At 43.2% G+C, this 24,801-nt stretch overlaps 1 protein-coding gene across 3 annotated transcripts; it reads left to right on the top strand.

The window, feature by feature from the left end:
- The first annotated feature begins 57 nt into the window (after positions 1 to 57).
- On the top strand, positions 58 to 24,605 carry NOS2 (nitric oxide synthase 2). Of its 3 annotated transcripts, XM_042026493.1 has the most exons (28): positions 58 to 7,618; positions 7,719 to 7,807; positions 9,127 to 9,300; positions 9,962 to 10,058; positions 10,627 to 10,749; positions 10,840 to 10,988; positions 12,440 to 12,602; positions 13,005 to 13,096; positions 13,483 to 13,624; positions 14,028 to 14,167; positions 14,734 to 14,908; positions 15,232 to 15,333; positions 15,925 to 16,119; positions 16,464 to 16,546; positions 16,849 to 16,993; positions 17,225 to 17,329; positions 17,488 to 17,537; positions 17,633 to 17,807; positions 18,269 to 18,401; positions 18,778 to 18,856; positions 19,287 to 19,465; positions 20,100 to 20,263; positions 21,033 to 21,243; positions 21,577 to 21,664; positions 22,065 to 22,186; positions 22,472 to 22,620; positions 23,315 to 23,509; positions 23,804 to 24,605. In XM_042026493.1, exons 3-28 carry the CDS (start codon positions 9,194 to 9,196, stop codon positions 23,882 to 23,884), a joined length of 3,444 nt encoding a protein of 1,147 aa, XP_041882427.1. In that variant the 5' UTR covers positions 58 to 7,618; positions 7,719 to 7,807; positions 9,127 to 9,193; the 3' UTR covers positions 23,885 to 24,605. The 3 variants fall into 3 exon arrangements, with proteins under 3 accessions (XP_041882427.1, XP_041882426.1, XP_041882428.1); XM_042026492.1 differs by having other exon boundaries at positions 58 to 7,807; XM_042026494.1 differs by lacking the exons at positions 58 to 7,618; positions 7,719 to 7,807 and adding an exon at positions 7,816 to 7,907.
- The last annotated feature ends 196 nt before the right edge of the window (positions 24,606 to 24,801 follow it).

The following is a 24,801-nucleotide window of genomic DNA, read 5'->3' as shown; positions in this document are numbered from 1 at the left end:
CCACTGGAATTAAAGGGAGAGACTCCCATGTACTTCAGTAGCATTCACCATCTTAAACCATTTTTCACTGCCTGGAATACTCAGAGGAATGGCCTGTGCTTAATCCTGGTTACCAGAATTAAAAGTGAAACCGTTTTGTTTATCCAGTTTTACAAAACATAGTGTCTGCAGGAGCCTGGGTGGACAAGTGTAAGAGATGGATGTAATGCTGAAGGCAAATATATCCTCCACAAATCAGGTTGGAGTCTGGGCCCAAAGGCATCACTCTATGTGAGGGGAAGGCAGAAAGAATTCTGAAATTTCTTTGTCCAGTAATTTCTTTCTTTCTTTTCCCATGCTCATATGCTCTTTTGGAAAAATAAAAGTCCTGCTGCCGCCTTTAGTGCTGAAGAACTGCCTTTTTTCTTGTTTTCAACTTTATCAATGTTAAATCCAGCAGTCCATTTAAAATGAGTTGATGGTTTGCTGGTCAGTGGTTTATACTGTACTCACTTGTGTCTCACCACTGACCTGGGTCCTTCCTTCTCCGTGGTGCACTCACTTTTGCTGGTTAGTGAGAGATGGGGTGGTGTGCTTCTTGCAAAATTATCATCCAACTGGGTAGGAACTTATTACAAGACCCTACCAAAACCACGCACGAGCTGTCATTTCTTACATCTTTATCCAAAGGTGTCAGACACTGTGTGGGCAGAAACTTGAGAAGTCACCTTTTCTGCGATGGTCGCTCTGCCAAATCAAGACATTAACTGTGAGGATTTATCTCTCATGAATGTGAAGTCATTGCAGGGCGCCAGTCATCTGCCTTTCACACATGCAGCTTTGCTCTTCCATTGAAAAGAAATGGGATTCCAAAAGCAAAAACATGGGAGAAAATCGGGATCAGAGATGTTACGTTGGACAAGAACTTTGACACTTCATGGAAGTACAGAAACAGTTGATCCCCAAAAACCCCACTAGGAAGAGGAGCAGTGTGTTCTTTTAGAAAATTGCCAGATTGCACTTAAGTCTTTGAGGCTGGTACATTGAGAAAAAAGAAGGAAATGACATAGTGGTTTTCAGCTTGTGCTGGTCAGAGAGGTCTCTTGAGCTACCTGAACCTAATGGACAGTGTGGTAAAGTCGCAGAAAATTCCCCTTTATGTTCCCTTCTGCCAGGTTTCAGATGAATGAATTAAAAGTAGTCATCATAAGAACAAGATGAGGCAAGAACGTGCTTTTGACCAGAAAACTTGTTATTTCTGTCCCTTAAGTGAAGTACACAGTTGCATCAGCTCCTCTTGCTTTGGTGGCTGTGGTGCAAATACCCCACACTGCAAGAGTGGGGTGAAATATTTACACTGCATGAAGTAATTGTTTTGCATCCTATCTTTTTGGAAATTGAGACAAAAATTGTTATGGCTAATAATAGCACCTGCTAATTAATCTGTAACAATCCTTTGATGTGTGTACTAGGACCGCTTATTATAGATTAACCCCTGTGACTTAACCCACTCCATAGAGCTACCCATCACTTTCTAGAATCTGACCTTATCAACACATATTCCTCCACGTCTCTTTTTTGTATTTTCAGTAAGTGACTTTTCAAACTCCTGAGTGGTGTCTCCCGTTCCAAATGTAGCTTCAAAGACCATCCACCACCTCTCTGTCAGTGTGGTCAAGAGTTGTCTCAATCAGCAGTGTGTTTGCTTGCTGAAAGAAAACCAAGCTAAATAGTCTGTCCCTAGCCTGGAATTCCTATAGAAGGAGAGTGGAGGAAAAGCAGCGCAATTGGAGTATCTGCATGCTTCAGTGGTGAGCTACTGAGTCCAGCTTGGACCTCCAGTGCACAAAGAGCGAGTTCAGTGGAGGCCACCAAGGTGATTGGGGCTGGGGCACGGTGCTGCCTCGTGAGGAGAGGCTGGAGGAACAGGGCTTGTTCAGCCTGGAGAAGAGGAGCAGCCTTCCAGTGGCTTTCAGGAGGTCACTGAGGAGATGGAGCCAGGCTCTTTGCAGGGGTGGGAAGATGAGAACCAATGGGCAGAAGTTGACATGAGAAGTCCAGGCTGGGTATAAGGAGAAATTTTATCCCCACAAGGACAGCGCAGCAGCAGAGTAAGTTGCACAGGTTGCTGTGCAGTCTCCTTCCTCGGAAGTGCTCAGGACCAGTCTGGATCAAGCCCTCACCTCACAGCTGACCCTGGCAGGGGCAGGAGGTTGAACTAGATGAAATGCTGAGGTCCCTTCCAACCTGCCTTCTTCTGTGAACTATGCATGACATCACTTTTTATTGACTTTGTTTCAGTTATAGGAGTCATATTTGAGGAATATTCCACAAATCCCAGCACTATTCAGTGTACCCTATCTCAGCAACTGCCTCAGGTTCCCCTGCATGTTGGGTTTGCTTGATAGGCAGTTCCACATGAAGAAATAGGTGTTTTATTCAGTGATGGAGGATTAATGAGAGTATATGTGACCATATTCCCAAAGCACACCTTGTGTATGTGACAGAGAGCCACAGCACCAGGGACACAGGTAAGCACCAGCTGTAAGCAGCCCTGCCGGGGTGAGTTTGCATGGAAAAGACTGCTCATTCCCTGCTGACTGACAAGGTAGGGTGAATGTTTCTCCAGTTATATAATGACTGGATAATCAACTAGCAAATTAAAAAAGGAGAAGATGTAGTGAGAAGGTATGTTCAGACTGAAGTCCTTATTTAGATCTGTGATAGGAGACAGAATTTCCTGAATAGTTCAAAGATTCACTCCATGAAGTGGAAGTGGCAGCAGCATGGCAGAAGATTGTGTTCTGGGATGCTCCACAGAGACCAAATGGGGAAATTGTCTGTATTTCAGTGTATAAGTATTGAGCTGGACTTGCAGCTCAAAATCAATGAAAACTGACTAAAAATACTCTGAAGATACTGGAGAATGTGCCATGGAAATAGTCTTTTTTGATAGGTGAAGGCAGATAGTTGCTGGAGAAGGAGCTGTAAGCTCACACCTCACAGCCTCTGGCACCATTTCCCTAACGGGAAGGGCAGAGGGGAGGTGATTTCACGCTCACGGAAAGTTTTGAAAATGTGATGTAATTCGCACAGGCACTAAAAGTTGTGCAGATGTAGGCAAGACTGCCCTAACTGTAGCGCTTAGCAAGAAGTCCTTAAAAACGATTTTAAGTAGTAAAAACGTGCATAAAGATAAAGCAGAGCCATAAAATTACCTGAGAAAACCCCTTTCTCCATCCGGGAAACATGGAAAGAAGCATGCCTTGGTGTAGACCAAGGTACATTGTCCAAAGTGTGACACATGAATGTGCAGGAAACGACTGAGTAGATAAAGGCAGGTGTAAGGAAAAGAGACTCAGAGGTCACCAATAAAGAGAAGCACATAAATTTTACTAAAATTGTTTTAACAGTGCTGTGTGGTTTTGGAGTAAAAATGCCCAAGTTTTTAAATTCAGAACTGAAGTTATTTCTATACTTGAATATTCTGTTCTTCATTTTGGCCCAGAAATTTATGGCTTGTTTTTTCAAAACCAGTAGTCAAATCTCTTCTGTTACCTGTCCTTGGTTAGAAATTCTAGTGGCCTCAGCCAGTGCTCTGTTACTGAAATTGGAGTTTCTTCTTCAGACCATGCTTTTACTAAAGAAGACATTTGCAGCTCTGTAGTTCACTGTTATTTTTCAAGCATAAAACTGTTTTTGCACACAGTAATCTCGCAATCATTTTTTTTCCTGTTCTGCTGTGACAAGCGTGGATTGCAGGAGCAGAGGTACCAAACACTGTTCTATACCTCTTCCCTAGCCATGTGCCAGCTTTTCCTTATGCTCCACACAGGGACATCTTCAGTGTAGTGAAATGATGTCCAGGAGTGTGGGACATAGAGCCCAACCTGTGACAGCTACATGCAGGACACCAGGGCTTAGGCCCAGTCAACTGCTAATTGCTATTTTGCTCTTTTTTTGCTTTAATTTTGCCTTTGCTGCTGCAGCTGTCACAGAGGATCCCAGGGGTGAGTCAGGAGGTGTCAGCAATCGCTTCTGCCTGAGCCAACATGCAGCCAGGCACAACAAAGTCTGGCTATTGATTGTGAGATGGCTTTGGCCCTCCCTCACTTCCTCATCCCTGGCAATTTTGGAGAGGGTGACTGATGAGGGAATTCTGTTCTTTCTGCATGTCTGAGTTTGGCCTAACTGACAGTGAGCAGACAGGAAGGGATGGGTTTACTGGCACGTCTGCAAATTTAGCACTCTCCTTAACTTTCATTTTCACCCTCAGATGGTCACACAAAATGAGAAATTTTCCACCCTGCCCTGCCATCATTTGACATTCAATCTTCCACTGGAGAGCAGGATACAGCAAAGAAACATTGCCCTTTCCACCCTAAACTGCTGCTTTAAATGTACCTTAAATCTGCAGAAACTAAAAAGGAGTCCAGACAGGGCTGGGATCCTACTTTTATTTGCATATTTTCAAGTACCAAGGCCTGGATCTTTTATTTTGTTTTTGGTAGAGCTGTTATCCCCACTTTATCAGGAACATTTTGAAATAATGAAGAAGCCAATGAAGAAGGGGCTACAGTTACTGGTGAATATCTTAAAGCCCTTAAAGGAATAGTCAGCAATCAGAACACAAACCAAAAAAACCCAGAGTTGCCACCTTGCAAAGTTTGGGGAGGATTCAAACCAAACAAATTGTCTTTGAGAAACGAAAAACCAAACCAGTGTAAAAGAAGATGGCTGACAGTAATCAATGAGAGGAGATATTTGGGAACAGCAATAGTTGTTATTAATTGTATCTTTGTCAGAAACCACCAGACGTGAGGGAAGTCCTAACAAATCTGAGATGCCAAGTGTTTACAGGGGCTGCTGCAGTACTGTATTTGTTGTGCTGTCACGTGCAGCACTGCTGCAAGATCATCATGGAGACATCTCAGACAATAGTTGCATTAGTTATGAAAAGGGAGTAAGAAAAAGTTCACTAATAACCTGTGAAAAGTTGGGACAGTTGAACATCTCTTTGGGTTCCATGAAGTTGGGAAGATCAGCCCTTCTTTGTCTCAGTGTAGTAGTTCTTTGAAGACTCAAAATGTCCTGATCTCAGAGGAGCAACCTTACAACCAGAGCTTGATTTGTAAAGGTTTTCAGGAATATAACTTCTTGAGCTCATGCAGAATCTTGGAGATATGATGTATAATATCAGACACAGAATGTGACTCACTTGGAAGGAAATTGCAGAGAGCTGATTCTTGAGGCTACAGACCATCAGACACTCAGAAACAAAACAAAATTTAACTCCAGGTGACAGCATGGTCAGCATGCCATTGAATAGGTCAAAGTCTGCTCTGAAAGGGCACCTCTTTCATCAAAGTTAATGCAAGGAAAGTAACCAGTTCTTGCACTCTGATATGACAGAGGCAGAAGTGGCTGTGCAAAAATAGGAAATACGGGCAGAATTGGTTTTCTGAAGGAAAAGCCTTCCAAGCACTGTAGAATATTTGTAGAAGGAGTGCCCAGTGAGCTTGTTTAGTTAATCTCTGGTCTGCCTGAGGAATGAATGGTTCTCTCTTGTTCTTACTGTACAGAGGGATTTGTATTATTGATTTTAAGTGAGTAAAAAACAGGTCCTGTTTGAGAAACTGGAGTCATTAAGCAGTTCTCTGAATGGCTGTACCTCAGCCAATCCTTTTAACAATTCTCCTAAGGAAAGATGTTTCTCCTCCTCTGATTATCCCAAATCTGATTTTTCATATCCAATCCCTTTCCTAGATTTCAGCAGTCCCAAGCACAGGGAAATAGGAGGGTGAATACTAAAAGCTTAGAACCCATCGAATTCAATTAAACTTCTACTAAGATATCTTCTTCTTTATAGTACTAGACATTAAGACTGCCCATGTTCTATAGAAGAAAGAGGTTAGTAAGAAAGGGAAGGATGCAAAGAGAATTTTAAAATCCTGTTACCAAGTAGCAAATGCAAAGAATGTAGAGGCAGAATTATCTGGCATGGCGTTGAGTTGCACAGCTCTCTGTTTCTGCCTGCTCATTACATCTGCCTGATGACTGGAATATTTTAAACAAAGGGATGTCACCTGCTAATTCCAGTGAGGGGAAAGGCACCACGTTAAAGAAAAAATCCAACAGTGAAAATTTGTGAACGGTGGATGCAAAGCAGCACAGGCTTGATAAAGCCAAGCAGATGAATGCTCAGAAAACTCAGGTCTGTTTATCAAGAGATTCATCTCTAGTAGTCCTGGATGGGATGCATACAGAGGATCTCGTGCATGCACACGTGTGCACAGCACTTGCTTTGCCTTTAGAAATGCTTTACACAATCACTTAATGTTCATTTTCAAATAGAGAAACTAGACACAGAGAGAAGAAAACACCTTGCCCAAGCTTGCCCAGTAAAGGAGCGACAGATGAGAAAAAGACATGCATTTCCTCATTTCTCTCTCTGCCTTATGCCTCATTTCTGTAGATCTTTGGTCGGCACCTGTAAATCTTTCCCTAGTTATCAATGTACCTCATTTGATTCATTAGTCAGCAGATTTATTACCATCTTTAATTTGTAAACCGTTTCCTTTAAAACAGCCATGCGTAATATCAAGAAACAAATAAGGCAGGTCAAAATCCTTGCTGGTGCACTGTCTGGCACCACACTTGTGGGCTGCAGGTGCCTGACAGCACTGGGCACTGCTGCCAGCCCTGCCCCGGTGGGGTTCTGCCTTCCAGACTGCAGGGAGAAGCCTGGTTTTCTAAAAGGTACATGTGCACATGCTGCTGACACTGAAAATCTGCTCAGCAAGCCCATCTTCCTCACCCAGCTGTCCCCCTGGTATTCCCACATACAGCACAGTGGGAATAGTTTGTACTTCAGGGAGTTGCATCTTCCTTCCAGTATTCCCAATACTTCGGAAAAGCACCAAGGAACAAATCTCACAGGCAGCAACAGGCAGAACAGGGAGCTCTGGAGAGCAAGAAATTCTACAAATACTCTATTGAGAAAGATCCTTTAAAACTTGATCAAAAGTAAGGAAGTATATGTGTGTGAAACTCAAAATACCTGTCCTTAGTTATAGGCACATGGTTAAATGCTTTCCTGGCCTGTATTGTAAAGCTCTACATCTCTGTAACATTCCTCTTGAAGTTGCTCACTCTCTTCCTGCAGCCATAGGTGGTGTACAGGAGAGTGCCTGGAGACTGGCCACACCATGATAAAAGCTGTAAGAAGCCTTTCAGCATTTATTTTTTAATTTTTAACACTGCATGCAAGGTTGCAGTGTTCAGTGTGATACCCTGCTCTTTCCAGGAGCACAAGCCAAGGCTGCAGCACGCTGAGGGAAGGAAGGGATGCTGACAGCATCAGGAACTGCCTCCCTCCCTCACACAGGTTATGTAATGCTGCTCACGCAGCAGCCACGCACCCTCCACTTCTGCAAGCAATGCAGGATGTGTGGGGAATCCCCCTTATTTCGCTATCCATGTCCAGCCTTCCTCAGAGCTATTTTGCATACATGGTCCAGGACTATAAAATCCTTTTTCCTCCCCGGAGGGATACAGAGCCTGAGAGGTTAAAGGCAAGAAACTTTGACAGAGAGGAGTCTCTCCTGGCAGGGTTGGGAACACCTCTCACAAAAGCACGGTAAGAAGCACCATGTCCAGGTGTTCGTTCTGCCATTCATTTACTGCAGCTCACAGGTAAAGTAATTATATGGCAAACTGTATCTCTTTTTCTGTATTAGGAGCAAAGTGTCAGACTCAGTCTCCTGCTCCAGTTCCAAGCTGTCCAGCTGCTCTGAAAACTTTGGCCCTCCTTTCTGCTGATATAAAGGTTTGTGCATGTAACAGGTAACACTGTCAATGCTATCCACAGAACCCCACACTGCAGGACACAAAGCAGCTTCTTGCTCTGAGTGCCAGTGAAGGGAAATGTGAGTCTGCTCTCTTTCTTTTTGCTTTTTCTTCTTTTATTAAATTATTCTCTTTCTTTTTTCCTGTTATTATTTTTCATCTTTTTCCTCCTTTCCTTCATTTTCTTCCTTTTCCTCCTTTTTCTCCTTGTGTATTGTTTTTATGTTTGTGGGGAGTTTTTCCCTTTTTTCCTTTCTTTCCTTCTTTGCTTCTTTCTTTCTTTTCTTCCCCCTCTCTGTTTCTTCTCTATTTTCCCCCTATATTTTACAAAATTGTATAGTCACATCACAGCATTTTTTATTGCAGAATAATAATTTAGATTTGTTCCTATTTTCTAACTGTTGCATTTCATTTAATAAGCGTTGAGAAATGCTTATTACACATTATTTATTTCACTTGGAGTAGCAAACAATCCTAACACCTTGCAGTTTCTGTGCAGACAGATGCATTTCTCTCCTTGTGTGACTTTACAGCAGACAGTATCTTCAGAGGCCAGCATAAATGTAACTTTTATTGTAAAAGTAATAAAAGTATCAAGATAAGACATAATTTACATCAGGAATATGTGACAATCTATATTTTCTTCCTTTGTCTCTAACTTTTTGGAAACATCAGGTTTTGATTTCTCTTATGAACCAGATTCAAACACTGGGGCTAGTTCTCTCTAACCCTGCAATTTACTGGCTTAGTCTTTCTCTTCTGTCACACCTTCCCTAGCACAAAATCCCTCATGTTCAGAAATGAGCAGAAAATGTATGTTAAAATGAATCATATAAACTTTGTACACTCTTGTGTAAATGCTATGTGTTACATTCAAATAAGTGCTACAGATCTTAGAAACCATGGACTTCAGTCTCTCAGAATCCTGTTTGTCTCTGGCAGGTGGATGCATTGCAAAACATTTTGGTTAATTTACGAACAAGATTTTTTTCATTAATGTGTGAATAACACAGCAACATTCTCATCCCTTTTCTAAGCTTGTGGTCTGCTCAGACACCAATATTTGCTGCTTTACACTACCACAGGTCATCTGAAATTCTCTTGCCAGTATTTTAGACTAGTACGTGGCTTCACATTACACTGACAAAGTGTTAGTATCACTATTCTAAGAATCAAACAATATTCATTTTAAACACAGGATGTTAGATCAGATCAGTTAGACTGGTGAGTTTCTGAGAGATGTTAGAGGGAGTTGCTCTCTTGGGTAAAAACTGACCTTGTTGGTTTCTTTATCCTTAGAAGTGTTCCCACATCACACAAAACAAGGTTCAACACAGTGAACTAAAACCACAAAAAAGCATACAAAATGCTGTGCCCGTGGCAGTTTGTGTTCAAACCTCGTGCTGCCAAGAGCCAGTACCCCAGAGAGAAGGATATCAACAACAACGTGGAGAAAAATAGAAAGATCCATGGGTAAGATCCTGGTTTTTAACGGTTTCGTAGTTTATCTTTGATTTGAAAAGGGAAGATATTAAGTGGTTTGGGTTCTGGAGAAACCTGAATGGAATAATGTTTCCAAATGTTTCCAAAACACTGATATTAACCATAGAACTGTGGGTCTCTGGGTGGTGTAACTTGGCAATGAACATTAAACTCTTGCGTCTAAGTTATACAGTCATTGAGGATATAAATAATCTTACTTTCTCTTTCACAGTCTTAAATTTATTTGATGTATTATAATGGTTTCATGTATTCTAAGTCTCAGGAGGTGTGTATGCTATAAAAATAGCAAAGTGATTATTTATACTGTAAGTTGGTGAAGTAGTTCTGTGATGCAGTTCATATAAGACACTGTATAAAATAAGTTGCACATGCATCTTAAACTTCTCAGTCTTCAGGGTGTCACTTATTTCAGGTTTCATATCCTATTTTCCTTCCTTTCCTTCCACACAGTGCTCCGGGAAGGAGCTTTACTACTGAATCCTGTCCACTCCTATCCACTGCCACTGCCGGTTTATGGGCTCAGTACATACCTCAGAGAAAGCACTGAGCATCTCCCACTGATGCTGAAAGCAAAGCCTAACATAAACTAAGCACGTTGCCCTGTACTGAATTTTCTTTCTCTCTATTGAAGCTCAGAAAAGGAGGATGCCAAATTGTACGGTCCAAGCAAGAAGCAGATGGAGAGGCTGCCCATCGTAACTTCGGCAAAGGCCAGTGAGGGAGGAGAGGTCTGTTCCTCATTATTTGATAGTAACAGCTCACGTGAGTGGTGCTTGCTGCTCAAAACTGCTCCAGGTTCTCCTGTGAGGTCTGACTATGGTTGCAGGAGGTTAGGACTGCTGGGAGACCTTTGGGTGGAAGTTCTTTTCTGACAAAAACGGAGCATTGGTAAGATTTAAAGGAAGAAGTGACCTCATGGGGACTGAGATGCCTGATTCCTTTATACACCTTTGCAAACATTTAGTAACAAACCTGTCCTGTTTCTAAAATTGGTTCACTGTTTTCCTGAGACTTTGATTATTATGTTCAGAGATGAGGGCTTATTGAAATTACAAAGGTGTTTGCAGTGGCAGATACCGTTTGATTAGTACAAAAATACTTTGTTACCCCCATTTCATATCAAACTGTAGATTAGCTCAGTAGTTTTGTAGTCAAATACTCATGTTGGAGCAGATCACATTTATACCTAGTTTCTTGAATTTAATCCGAAATATTTTGATGTTAACATAAAATTTAAAATGAAAGATATTCAATAGGTCTGAAGTCAGTATGTATTTTTATCTGTTCTCTGTCCAGAATCTCCCTCCAAATGACATCAAAGTTTCAAACCAAATATCAGGATGTCCAAGACATGTAAAAGTAAGAAACTTGGAAAATGGATCCAGCTTTCTTGACACACTACATCTGACTGCAAAAGAGGTAAAATGTGGAAATCTGAACAGAGACTTTTCAGAAATTTGAAAAGATACAGAGTGCAACACTGTTTTTTGACATTTTATTGTTTTTCAGGTTATCAACTGCCGGACCAAAGCCTGCCAAGGGTCACTCATGACCCCAAAGGGCCTGGTGAGAGGTACCAGAGATGGGCCAGTTCCACTGGAAGATCTTTTACCTCAGGCAATAGACTTCCTCAAGCAATACTACAGTTCATTTAAAGAGTAAGTCAATTTATTTTTAGTATAAAATCCTCTACCTACCTGTCTGTCTGTGAGCCTCCAGGAGGCTTTGGTTTCTTCACAGCCCTTGGTAACTATCCTGTTTTATAGCATACATTCAAAAATACATAAGGACTATTAGAAAAGCTAAATAAAATTGTCATTGCACTTCATGTGCTCCATCTGCCAATCCAAGATCTTGGGAACACAGGGAAGGACTCTGGACTGTGCACTCCTCAGCCCCATCCCTTTGGAGTGTGCTACATTCCGGGACATTGAGGACTCTCCGCCAGAGCGTTACCTTCTGTTTTCTTGGGATTAGCTGCACTCAGATCAGTCTCAGACATGAATAATGTGGATAATGCCTTTTGTTTGTGCTGTTCCAAATATCTTTTCTCTGTGTTCCTCTCAAGGCTTTAGCTAAAGATTGGAAGGCCAGTGTTGCTTCTCAGCCTTGCCCTGTGCTATCAACATAAGCTCACTGAGCATTCTGAGAGGGGGTTGTGTTTTCACAAAAATGGCCATGGTGCAGGGGCATCTTGTTGCAGGAAATGCTGGAACAGCTGGTTGATGTCCAAGGGCTTGGAGTGACATTCCACATGATGAGCTTTCAAGAAACAGTTCAGTGTTTGCTCATCCCATTAGGAAACATTATCAAACTTTCGAAAGGACTCAGCCACATCATGGCAACTTCTTTAGACACTTTGAACTCTTTACAAATCTTTCTTCCCTCTGAACCTTTCAGAAAGTCCCTGTCTTACACATAGGCTGTCCTCACCAGCCCATTGCATTTGCACATCTCTGTGTCTCTGCTCATGGCTGTTTGATCACATTGATTTACACTATCTCACATGCTTGCCCTTGATCTTTCATCTTGCTGAAAATGTGAAAACTCTCAGACAGTGCAGGCTATTTTCATTCTGTCTGTAAGATAACAAAACAATTTTTGTCTCTTCTGTGATAAATATTTTCTAATGTTTTGACTTCACTCTCTGTTATCAAACTCAAGAATTTTAGAGTTGGTTTCCCTGACAAAGGAATTGCTCAGCACTTCCTTTTAGGAATTAAAATCCTACTTACATTACTCGGAAGAGCCATGGCCTTGTAAAAACAATGGAACTTTGAGAGGACAGTCACTCTCAGCCTACATTTGCCCTGTTCTCTGGTTTTCATTTGCTTGTGATTTTTTTTTCAAATTAATCTATAAAATCCAAATTTAAACCGAAAACTTGCACAGAATAACTTGTGACCAATCCATTAATGTAGTGGGTGGTGAAAGGATGGTGTCACTATTTAAATTTCTAGTCTGTTAGTTTCTTCATGAGGCCAGTAAGCTCTGTCATTGCACTCCATACGGACAAGTCGTAAAATCTGATGCCAAAATATAAAGAGAACATCTGCACTTTGAATGAAATTCTCATTGTTTCTTTTCATGGCTGTTTCCTGTTCAAAAGGCCAAAAATCAAAGAACAGCTGAGCCGACTGGAAACAGTGACCAAGGAGATAGAAGCAACAGGAACCTACCACCTGACAAAGGATGAGCTGACCTTTGCTGCCAAGCAGGCCTGGAGGAACGCGCCCAGGTGCATCGGGAGAATCCAGTGGTCCAATCTGCAGGTGAGCTGTGGCTCTACACCTAAGCTGTGGCCAAATAGTCCTGTGCCATGACTCAGAAGAATGTCCTTTACTTTGGCAGAACATGCCACTGCTTCGACTGAGGAGGACTGCCTCCTGTTCATATCAGGAGATTGGTTTTTTTTGTAGTTCTCTGCTTCATGGCTGAATGAAAATGTGTAGCAGTGTGAGTGTAGGAATCAGGTGTATCATGGAACCAGGTGCATGTTTTGGTCCTTGGTGGATTGTTATGTGTGAAAATGATGCATATAAGGACTATGGAAATGAACCTTTCCTAGAGGAGCTACAATCTTTCCATTCCTTAATTGCATAGGAAAAATAACAACCTTGCATTACTGTTTCAAAATTAGTCTTCTTCTTTACATTTCTGTTGGAAACATGCAGGTGTTTGACACACGGGACTGTAAAACAGCCAAGGAAATGTTTGAGCATATCTGTCGTCATATTCAGTATGCCACAAACAATGGGAATATAAGGTAGGTCTCTTTAATTTTAATTTTAAACAAAAAAAATCACATCCAGATCTAGCATCAAAAACACATGAAATGGTCTATCTAAACATTTTGACAACTTGTCTCTGCTCTTAATTTTCCTGGTCCTTACATGTTCCTCTCGTGTTCCATCAACCATCTTGAAATTGTATAACTTTCATGGCTGATGTTGCAAAACCTTTTGCAGTTCCTGGGGAGAAGAGATAATTTGAAGATTCGGGGAGGTGGGTAAAGAGGATGAGTGATTTTATTCCTACTGATATTTCTTTGAGAAACGTAAAACATTTTGTGTTGGTACCAATTTCTGTGTGAATAGTGAGGATGTGTTTGATGTGCTGCTGTGGTGTAAAGGTGTGCTTTGTCCTGGGCAGATCAGCCATCACGGTGTTCCCGCAGAGGACGGACGGGCAGCACGATTTCCGTGTGTGGAACAGCCAGCTGATCCGCTACGCTGGCTACCAAATGCCGGATGGCTCCGTCCTTGGAGACCCTGCCAGTGTGGAGTTCACACAGGTACCGCTCCAAACTCACCGCCACAGCTGCTTCCCACCTTGGCTAACCCACCTCCCTGGGGCTTTTTCCTCGCATGTGTATGCTGAGAGAGAGGCAGGTGAGGAGTGAATGGGATGTTCTGCCCCACGAGTTCTAGGTGCAGGCTGGAACAATAATTTCCTACAGTCCTGATACAAAAGTGCTGCCCTCCATCTCAGAACAGGGTGAGCTAATACTGTCAGGGGACACAACCAGGGACACAACCAGTACGTCATCAACATGACTCAACATTGTTTGAATGGGAAAGAGAACCTTCTTCATTTAGAATTTACCTCAGCAGGTTTCAGAGGGTTAAAATTCTTTTGTCTTCAGATCTGGAGGGGAAACCTGAAAAGAACACAAAATGTGCTTTCTGTATTTGCAGTTGTGCATTGAGCTTGGGTGGAAGCCGAAATATGGCCGCTTTGATGTACTTCCACTTGTTCTCCAAGCGAACGGCCAAGACCCAGAAATATTTGATTTACCTCCAGAAATTGTCCTCCAAGTGCCAATGGAGCATCCAAAGTAAGCACGCAAATTTTAGATAATTACATTTTTGCCTCTGCCTCACCTTGGCAGGTTATTGGGCTGCCCCTGTGGCAGTTATTTTATGAGTTCTTTGTCAGGATGAAATGATGGTAAATTATCCTGAAAGATAAAATGCCTGTTAAACAGTGAAATGAGATTTAAATTAAGGAAGCAAATGACAGTTTTGTTGGAAATATTTTTTCCCAATCTACATTTCAATTATATTCAGAACTTTAAAAATCATAATTTCTTATGCCAGTGTAATACACATGTAAAATATGGCTGCACTCATAACAAAGTGTTTATTGCCTTTCTCTTGTTGTTGTTTTCTTCTTGTTTGCTTTGGGCCCTGCCTGCAGATTGCAGAACTTTGTAATATGGTTCTGCAGTTCCTGTAGCTGGTGATTCCCAATTACTGCACTGAAAACTCCTGTGAGTTTCTGCAGACCCTGCCCGAGGGTCTCCCCTTAGAACTGGTACTCTTTATCTTCCTGGGCTTCTCTGGTTATTCCCTAAAGGAGGAAAAGGCACACAAATAATAACTCAAACTGCTCGATTGGCAGGTATGAGTGGTTTAAGGAGCTGAACCTGAAGTGGTACGCGCTGCCTGCCGTGGCCAACATGCTGCTGGAGGTGGGAGGGCTGGAGTTCACCGCGTGTCCTTTCAATGGCTGGTACATGGGAACAGAGATAGGAGTGCGGGACTTCTGTGATGCGCAGCGCTACAACATCATGAAGGTAACCTGCTGGAGGGGAGCTGGGCTGGGCTGCAAAGGGAGTGAACTTGGTGCAGGAAGAGTTTTGAAAAAGAGACACTATTAGTGTTCACTGGGATGGGAGAGAACCACTTCCTGCTTCATGAAACTGGAACATCCAGAACTCCAAAATTCCAGTTTATCTTTAATCTCAGGTGTTTCTGCTGCCATCACTTTCCCCAGCATGAGACTGACTCTTTCCCCTTCTGCACAACTTTTTCCTGATACAAAAGCGATGAGGTCATGGGGTCTAAGTTCCACATGGTGAATTTGCTTTTCCCTTTTCTCTCTCTTTTGCACATGAAGGAGGTAGGGAGGAGAATGGGGCTGGAAACAAACAAACTGTCATCGTTATGGAAGGACCGAGCTGTTGTAGAGATCAATGTGGCTGTGCTTCACAGCTTCCAGGTAAGTCAAGAGTGTGGGATCTGGAGAGACACTAAGCATTCACTGTCCCTTTTTCCTCTCACTCAGTGGAGATGGCATTATGATTCCAATAGAGTTATTCTAGGTTTACACCTGGGAAAGTAGAGGAATCCATATTTTCTCATAGGTAAAGGCAGAAGGAAAAGGAAAAGCAAAAGAAAAGGAAGGGCAAGACTTTTCATCCTTTTAACATGTTTAACATGTTTAACATGGTCTATGTTTCAAAACCTATGTAAATCCATTGGATTAATATATTTTATTTTCAATTCCAGTTTTATTTAACATATCACAACAATATGAAAAGTGGGTAAAAGTGAGTCAGAGGCTTTGCAGCATGCGCTTCCAGTGCTGCAGAGGTAAAATGCTGATGTTAAAGAAAAGATCTAAGAGTTCTTAATCAAAGGCCCGTGCCGCAATCTGTATCTTTACAGTAATTGCTGATAGTATTTATTTCCCAGCCCTGAGTAAAGTCCTTGAAATATTGACCAAAGCAAGAGGATTACTTTAGCTACACCAGGCAGAAGGGCAGAATAGGGTTTTTAATGCATGTTTTTCTTTTTGCCACTGTTCTAGAAACAGAATGTAACCATCATGGATCACCACTCGGCCTCCGAGTCCTTCCTGAAGTACATGCAGAGCGAGTACCGCGCGCGGGGCGGCTGCCCAGCAGACTGGGTGTGGATTGTGCCTCCCATGTCAGGCAGCATAACCCCCGTATTCCACCAAGAGATGTTGAACTATGTCCTCACTCCCTTCTATTACTACCAGGTACACATCATCAAAAAGAAAAACCGACTAGCAGACAACTTCAGCAGTGCAGAGGTGATACGGGACCTGAGGGAGTCTGGGTGCCACGCCCTGGTTCATGAAAGTTCACTAGGCAGTTTCAGAAGTAGCAGACAGGAGTTATTTTATGTGGGAGGTGCTATAAGTTCTGTTGAATTCTCTGGCTTTAAGTAAAATGCAGTTTAATGCACCAGACACTGATCCCATATTTGCACTCAGTGGATTGTATATACAGATTCTATTTGATCTGGCCCTTTAAAGATACACAAATTGTTTATTTACTATTTTGCATTCCTTACCTAAAGCTTAACTTTTTTTTTTTAAAGGTGGATGCATGGAAAACACATGTGTGGCATGATGAGACCCGGAGGCCAAAGAAAAAAGAAATAAAGTTTAGCATCTTGGCAAAGTAAGTTGTTCAAATAAGATTCTTCATGCTTTCTCCAACTATTCTATGTTTCTGTTCTTCTTCTTTAAAAGAAAATATTACAGTAGGGACCACTTGAGTGGTTTGAATCATAGCCATACCTGTCCACCCTGAGGTAACATTCCTATCTAAGGTTCTTGCTCAGGGCTATCTAGAGTGTGTTGCTTCTGAACCATCTTCCAAGGAAAAACCATGCTCAAGCTCAGTCTTTCCTGGCTTGCTTGTGAATCAACCTGAACTAGTGTAGCTCCGTTAAAAGTTGTCTGTGATCGTTCTTTCCCCAGGGCTGTGCTCTTTGCATCCTCACTCATGCGAGGAGCAGTGGCCACCAGGGCCAAGGTCACCGTGATCTACGCGACAGAGACGGGCAAGTCAGAGACGCTCGCCAACAACCTGTGCAGCCTGTTCAGCTGTGCCTTCAGCACTAAGGTGAGCAGCACAAATCAGCCACACCATGTGGAGACAGGAGTTTGGCTCCTGCAGGCTTTTCCATTCCCCAAACCTGTGTTTTGAATGTTCAGTAGATATAAGTTGGACCAGAACTTTGGTTTTGTATTCATTTAGCATAATGAATTGTAAGTTTGGTCAGCAGTCATCTGAGATATCTAAGGCTAGTTCTTATGTCTGCTAGCAATATCTCATGAGTTTTATTCCTTCCAGATTCTGTGCATGGATGAGTACAATATTTGTGACCTGGAAAAAGAAACACTTCTTTTAGTGGTTACTAGCACTTTTGGAAATGGAGATTCTCCAGGTAACGGAAAGGTAATGTTCACCTCAGAAGTGTGTGAGACTCAGCTCAAAGACCAAAGGCAAACCTTTCATTTGTCTCATATCCTTGAGTAAGATATGGATCAGGTCTCACTTCTGTTTTAAATCAGAGTATTTTTCTAACCTTAAGTATTTTATGAATTTTTATGCAGACCTTTAAGGACTCCTTGCTCAGACTGAAACTGCTGGGAAAGAAAATTAGGTAAAAATACCTTGTTGTTTGGTTTGCATGTGATTGAGTCCTTTTGCACTCCATGTAGCATAACCCAGCAATCTTCTTTTCATCTCCTTCTCCAGATATTCTGTGTTTGGTCTGGGGTCCAGCATGTACCCAGAGTTCTGTGCCTTTGCTCATGCCATTGACCAAAAACTGGCCCAACTCGGGGCTGCCCAGCTCGCTCCAGTGGGTGAAGGGGATGAACTCAATGGGCAAGAAGAAGCTTTCCGCAGCTGGGCAGTCAGTGCTTTCAAGGTGATTGTAGAAATATAGCTCATATTCTAGTCATTCATCCATTCATTTTAGTTCCGTTCCCATAAAAAATGAGGGAAAATGAAGGAAACCAAACATCTAAATTCATATCTGAACTTGGAACTCCCCTCTTCTCTACTGCTTGCCTAACTTGGAGAGGAAACTGGGTCCCTTTTCTATTATTTTTTAATATCCACACAAAATTGCATGAACCCTTTTGGATAAGGGAATGCTCAGTATGAATAAGTGTAGCATCAAACATCTGAATTTTTTGCAGTAGATCGTTTTTAGCTATAGCGGTATAGAAGTGGAACCTTACTGAACTCACTGAACCCACACACCAGAAGCAATAAAAAACATCAATCTGTGAAACTGATAGCTCCTTATTAGGATTATGACAACGCTAAGAATATATACTTTTTTTACTGTGAATAACCTTTATTTTTGTGCGTTTTTTTATCTAGACTGCCTGTGACATTTTTAACATCCGTGGGAGACACAGTATTCAGTTGCCTGACATCTACACCTCTGAGGAAAGCTGGGACCCTACCAATTACAGGCTAGTGCATGACTCCCAGCCCATGGACCTGACTAAAGGTATTGCTCCCACCTTCCCCTCCCTCTGCCTTTGCTGCTTCAGAGGGGCTGAACTGTGAAGGTTTCTCAGACGTGCTCTTGGCCCTGCTCAATGCTAGAATGCATATAATGAAGTGCATGGTCAGATTTAAAAAGACACTGGTTTACACTGCATAAGTTATCTTTTCCAGCACAGTAACACTGGAACTATCACACATTTAGACAGCCCCAGAGGAACAAAAGCTGAGATGAATTGCTTTTAGTCAGGGAATACAGCACACAGAGCTGACTGATGGTTGGTCATGTTCTAGGCCAAGCATGGTTCAGGTTCATGGAAGACATTTTAAACAAATCTAATCACAGAGTTACCAAGAGTCATATTCTCTTTTCCCACCAGCTCTTGCAGGCATTCATGCCAAGGATGTAATTCCCATGAAGCTGAAATTCAGGCAGAATCTTCAAAGTTTGAAGTCCAGGTATGCTACTTCGTTATTTTGAATATTGCAATACTACATTTTACTAAAATCTTAAACATCTAAAATGCCTGGTTATAAACATCTTCTCCCTGCAGTTATTACAAAATATATAGAAATTTTGTACTGTCCTTAGTAGAAGCATGTGAGCTGTGCAGGGACTGCACTTTCCCTGGCTGATTCCAGACATGTTTATTCTGTACTGGACAGAGCAGGCAGAACTTCAGCACCCAATTTGTTTGGATACAAGTACTTCACATACCTGGACTCTGATTTGTTTAAGTCTCTGTGAAGTCCTAAGCTGGTCTGGTATTTGGTAATGAACACAAGGGAGCCCTTGCCAGCTGCCACTGCAGATTTATTCCTTTCCTGTGCAATCCAAGGGAAATCCTGTCAGTGTAACCTGTCTCATTTCTCTTTCTCCGCCACGCAGTCGTGTTACCATTCTGGTTAAACTTTACTGTGAGACTAATCAGGAAATGCACTACCTTCCTGGGGAACACATCGGGATTTTCCCGGGCAACCAGCCAGAATTAGTGCATGGCATTATTGCACGTGTCAAGGATGCCCCTCCAGCTGATCAGACTATCAGGCTTGAAACCTGCATAGATGGTAAGTTGGGTCTCTTTAGACAAAATAACAGAGGATGTTGGACAGATTCCTCTATAATTCCTAAGAATTTTTGTTGACTGAATTTGATTCTATGATCCTTTTCTAAAGTTTCAGTAGGATTTTGTTGCTGCTTTTTAGTTATTCTTACAATTCTTTGTTCTGATTTTGCACTTTCTGGCAAAACCATGACATCACCAGGGTTTGCAGAGGTACCTGAGGTGACACTGCTTGTAATTCAGTTGCTGAATTGGCCATCGACTGCAATTAAATTAATCAACAGTTTGCTTATTGTTGCTACATGTGAGAGTCCTAAAATAGACTTATATGTCCTGCCCATCTTTCCCATCTTAGTAGGAACAATCATAGGATTTGGGCGCACAGAAGGATGGTTTCCCCAAATGAAAGACTGTGACTTTCCAAGTGGTGTTTTGTTGTCATGAAGTTTTCTGCGTCAGATCCATCCCTTATGAAACATTCAAAACCTCACAATAACCTTTCAGATGGGTTCTGTGGTCTAAACCTGCTGCACCCTCACCTGAAGGGGTGTTTTGAAGGACACAGAGTTTTGCAAAGCTCTACAGCTGTCAAATAGCATGGGTGTTGCCAAGTGTCCTCTTATTTCCCTCATTTCCAGGTGGCTACTGGACAAGTCACAAAAAGATTCCAGCCTGCACACTACCCGAGGCTTTGACATACTTGCTTGATATCACTACTCCACCCTCCCAACAACTGCTAAAAAAACTCTCCCAGCTGGTGACAGCGGAAGGAGACAAGCAGAGGCTGGAAATGCTGTGTCAGGTGAGCCTTAGGGCTGGAGTTTTATTTGCAGTACTGTGCACTGGGCCCTCTGACACTGTAGCAGAAGCTTAAGAAGTTTTTGTAGCGATGGATTTTTATGCCTCTGTTACATATTCTGTGGTCTTGGACAGCCAACCACAGTGAGAGAAAGAGGGGTCTTGAGGTTCAGCTTGGGCGTGGGAACCGAGATCTGGTGTTTCCTGTGTGGTTCTGGGTGGGTCATTTGCCTGCCTAATCCCGTTGCCTCACAGTGGTTTCCGATGAGACGCCCTCAAAGACCTTACACTTAGCACGTACCGGAGCTGGAGGGGAGCTGCTGGATGTTTTTGTCAGAGAATTTGCTACCCTGCGGGTCAGAGGGATGCGGCTTTAAGTACCCAATGACTCGCAGGTGTGGTAAGTGCTGGCTCCTCCTACCAGGTTCAGGGAGGCTCCGTGGGGTCAGGACCTGGGACTGTACAGCTTTGTGGATGTCCCATGACAGGGAGCTGAGAAACGGATTCCACTTCAGTGTCTGCATCCTCACTGAGAGAGCTGGTGTCTGAGAATGCTGTAGTGGGGATTCTGAACTTCTTTGTTCAAAATTAAATGGTTTCTTAGGAAACTCCACTATTGGTCCTGGCAAAGTTTTGAGAATTCTTTGTTGATTTGCCTGCATATTTAATTGAATGTAAAGCAGAAATCTTATATAAGTGACATTTCATATGCCCCTGCTCTCCTGAACTCAGCATGACATGGTAACACTGTGGTGATGCCCTTTGGCTTTCAGAGCACAGAAGAATACAATAAATGGAAGTTTTACAACAGCCCGAACATCCTGGAGGTCCTGGAGGAGTTCCCCTCTGCTGAGGTCTCCACAGCTTTCTTGCTGACACAGCTGCCACTTCTGAAGCCCAGGTACTATTCTGTCAGCTCCTCCTGTGACATGACAGCCAGAGAGATTCATCTGACAGTTGCAGTTGTAAACTACAGGACAAGAGGTAATGAACTGTTGTTTTCATTGCTCTCTTAATTAAATGATATTTAGGCTGCATTGTGGTTCAGGAAAAAACTGTGTCTGCCATACAGCATGAAGCTTATCTGTAATAAAAAATGTGTGTTGACATACCTGCAGAATAGTACCTGCAGTGCAGCTGGTCATCCTGGGCCAAGATTTGCTAAAATCCTGCACCATCATCAGTGTAGCCTTGTTTTATAAATCATTACTAGACATACGTTTATTTTAAAGCTATAATTTTAAGTATAAACTGTGCTTTTTTAAAAACAGAGGGCATTTGGGTGCTGACAGGTGTTCTGCCTTGCTCTGCTTGTAGATGGAGAGGGGCCTTTGCACCATGGAGTCTGCAGCACGTGGCTGAACACAATAGAGCTCAATGAAACTGTTCCCTGCTTCATCCGCAGGTAAAGAAAACTAAACAACCCAAAAAAGAGCAATTCTTAGTTCAGCTTCTTCAGTGGGTTTTCCTTTGTTTGGATATTTTCAAGTGACCGGTGAGTGCAAGTTGGAATAGCTTGGTCTGAGAAGAGAGGGAATTCCCTGTCTTCCAGAGATGAGATCCTTTCCCATGCCTCACAGATCACTAGAAAATTCTGAAATAATTCTATTCCTATGACCCCATCCCCACTGTCAGCTTCTCCACTGCAGAGCTAGGAAAGGGGAGGGAACAAGGAGCACCCAGTTCAGCCTCATTGTTGCTTTCAAACTGGGGACTTGGGCTGTGCTGCTAAGAGTCATTCAGGCAACTGAACATGAATTTCAGTCAGAAACCAGTTACCTAATTAACATATTTTTGTGTTTCAGTGCTAATGAGTTCCACCTGCCAGAGGAGCCGGCCAAGCCCTGCATTCTGATCGGCTCGGGCACAGGGATTGCTCCCTTCAGGAGCTTCTGGCTGCAGCGCCTCTATGACCTGGAGCACAGAGGTACCTGTGGGAACCGTCCGGGCAGGGCTGGCAGAGGGACACCCCCGGTCCTTCAGACAAGGGCTCTGCAGCCAGACACACCCACAAACATCAGCCAAGAGCCCCTGCAGAGATTGTCACCCCCAGGCTGAGCGGGCACTGCACTGTCACAGCCAGTCCATCCCCCCAGAGACCGTTCGGTGGGCAGGGGGTGTTTGGGGACTGGGGGCACAGCCTGTGTGCCAGTCCTGTGTGTCAGTGACTGCCTCAGGCACTCAGACAAACACTGTCCCACGCTGGTTTCAGGGCTCAGAGGGGGTGACATGACGTTACTGTTCGGCTGCCGGCAGCCAGACCTGGATCACATCTACAGAGAGGAAACTGAGGAAATGCAGAGGAAGGGAGTCCTGAAAGACCTCTACACAGCTTACTCCAGACTGCCTGGCCAAGAGAAAGTAAGGCTGGTTCCTTTCTTCTTTAAGGGTAAACTCCTCCAGAATCATCCCTCAAGTTAAGATGTAGACTCTGTTTGTTCTTTCAAAAAATGTTAGCATTTTGCTTCAGTGTACTATGAGCAGGTGACAAAAGGCCCCACTCCTTCAAATGAAGGAAAATCTCCCTGTGCGCTCCAGCACAAGCAAGCTACATAAATACAACCCCTCACTGCAACAGAGAGGCACATCCATTGCAAACAGCCTTTGAAACTAGAACTGGAACATTTTCAGAAACCTTAGATTTTGCAGGATTTGATTATCCCCTGAGTTAAAAATGAGCTGGCTCTGGCCATTTGTCCCCATTTCAATGACACAGTGACGAAGGAAATTAATTTTGCATAGAAGAAATCTTGACTGGACAAAAAGCCAGCACTCAAGTTACCCTCTTTTTAGCTCTCCTGGCAGTTAGGAGACTTTGGCAGATAGAAGAGGTTTTGTCTACTCAAGTTTGATCAAGAGACAGGCTCAGGTTCCAAATCTGGGGCTCATAAAGGCACCTGAAAACATTTTTCACCATTGTGGCGGTGCAGGACAGAGCTGGAACAGATGGGGCACTTAGAGCCGCAGGGCACAGACCCACGATGGATTGAGAAGGGCCAACAGCCACAGCAGCATTTAAGAAACCTGGTGCGATGGGCCTTTTTGTGTTTCTCAGGTCTATGTTCAGGACATCCTGCAGAGGCAGCTGGAGGCCCGCGTGTGTGAGGTGGTGCACGGGCAGCAGGGCCACGTGTACGTGTGCGGGGACGTGCGCATGGCGCGGGACGTGGCGAGGGCGCTGCGGGCGCTGCTCGCCCGGGCCCTGCGCCTCAGCCCGCAGCAGGCAGACGAGTACTTCCTGCAGCTCAAGGTATGCTCTCATCACAGGCCATTCCTTGCAGCGGGTGGGGCACAGGAGGCTGCATAGCCACGCTCAGGGTCCTGCGGCTGCCGTGAGCTCCTTTGTGTGCGCGCACAGGGAGCAAAGCTCTGAGAGAGCGGCTTGGTCCGCCCCGGGACTGCCAGCGCAGCTTCTGTTTGGTCAGGATGTGAGAGGGACTCTGCTGCTCCTACAAATGCATAAGGCCTTTTAGTTACTGACCTGATGGATAAGGAGTAGCTGGAAGCATTGAATTCATCTCTTGGGTGTCCTTTCTTTTTGCAGAGCCAAAAGCGATACCATGAGGATATATTTGGGGCTGTGTTCCCACACGAAGTCAAAAGAGCTTTGCAACCCACCAGCTGAAGAACAAATCCACTTGTGTTTTAGACAATACTTGCACATTGGTTGTTCTTTTCAAAAAACGGGGAGTCAAATCCTCTTTCATATACATGTTCAATCATGCACGTGCATAGGATTGTAGGATTTGACTCTTAAACCTCAGCCTTAATTAAGTAAAATATGAAATTTAACTTTTGTTGCTATTTATTCTGACTGCTTTTAATACATTATCTTAATAGTGAAAGTGCAAATTATTTTTTTAATACTGTCTTTGCTGATATAAATCTGGTGGGTTTTGTACATACATGGAAAATGTAGAGTTTTGTACTGAGTTAAATAGAGCTGAAATCTTTTTTTTTTAAGAGTACAGTTTATCTTTGTGACTTTATTTATATCAGATTGGTTTACTTGCATGTTATCTTCACTTGAAAGCAAATGAGTGGATGGTTGTGTTGCTGGGAGTTGTCTGGCCATGTGCCTGGATCTGGAGCAATGTTTGCAAATGAGGTAATAATGTGCTGGTCCCCAAGTGGAAACACCTGCTGCTTCCACCTCAGCTGTATCTGCTCAACAGGCAGCAGTGGTGAATTCTGCTTTGTGGGACGCAGGTACATGAACCTCAGTTGTTGTTGTTACACAGCCTATGGCACAAAGGTTCCAAAAATTCCAAAGCACTTTGTACATTTGAGTTCTATGTTCTGTTTGACTTGATTTGGCTGTAATAAAATCTGCTTTTATAATGAGACAAAGTGTGTGGATCAATGAACCTCTTCTTGCTCTTGGCTCCAGCCTGTAAAGGCAGAGGTAACTAAGTCAGCTCTCAGGTTGTGGTGAGGTGGGTTTGGGCTCCTGCCAACACTGCTCCCTGAGCTAAGGGCCATCTCCAGGAGTCACAGTCTGTCTATGATCAGGTTTGCATTTTTGGTACTGCCAGGCAAGTG

Source organism: Corvus kubaryi, unplaced genomic scaffold, assembly GCF_017639235.1.
Source record: "Corvus kubaryi isolate FWS band 111438036 unplaced genomic scaffold, C.kubaryi_AGA036_p1.0 37284, whole genome shotgun sequence".
NCBI classification, from domain to species: Eukaryota; Metazoa; Chordata; class Aves; order Passeriformes; family Corvidae; genus Corvus; species Corvus kubaryi.
The sequence above is the reverse complement of the archived record's forward strand: the minus strand, read 5'-3'. Positions and strand labels throughout refer to the sequence as shown.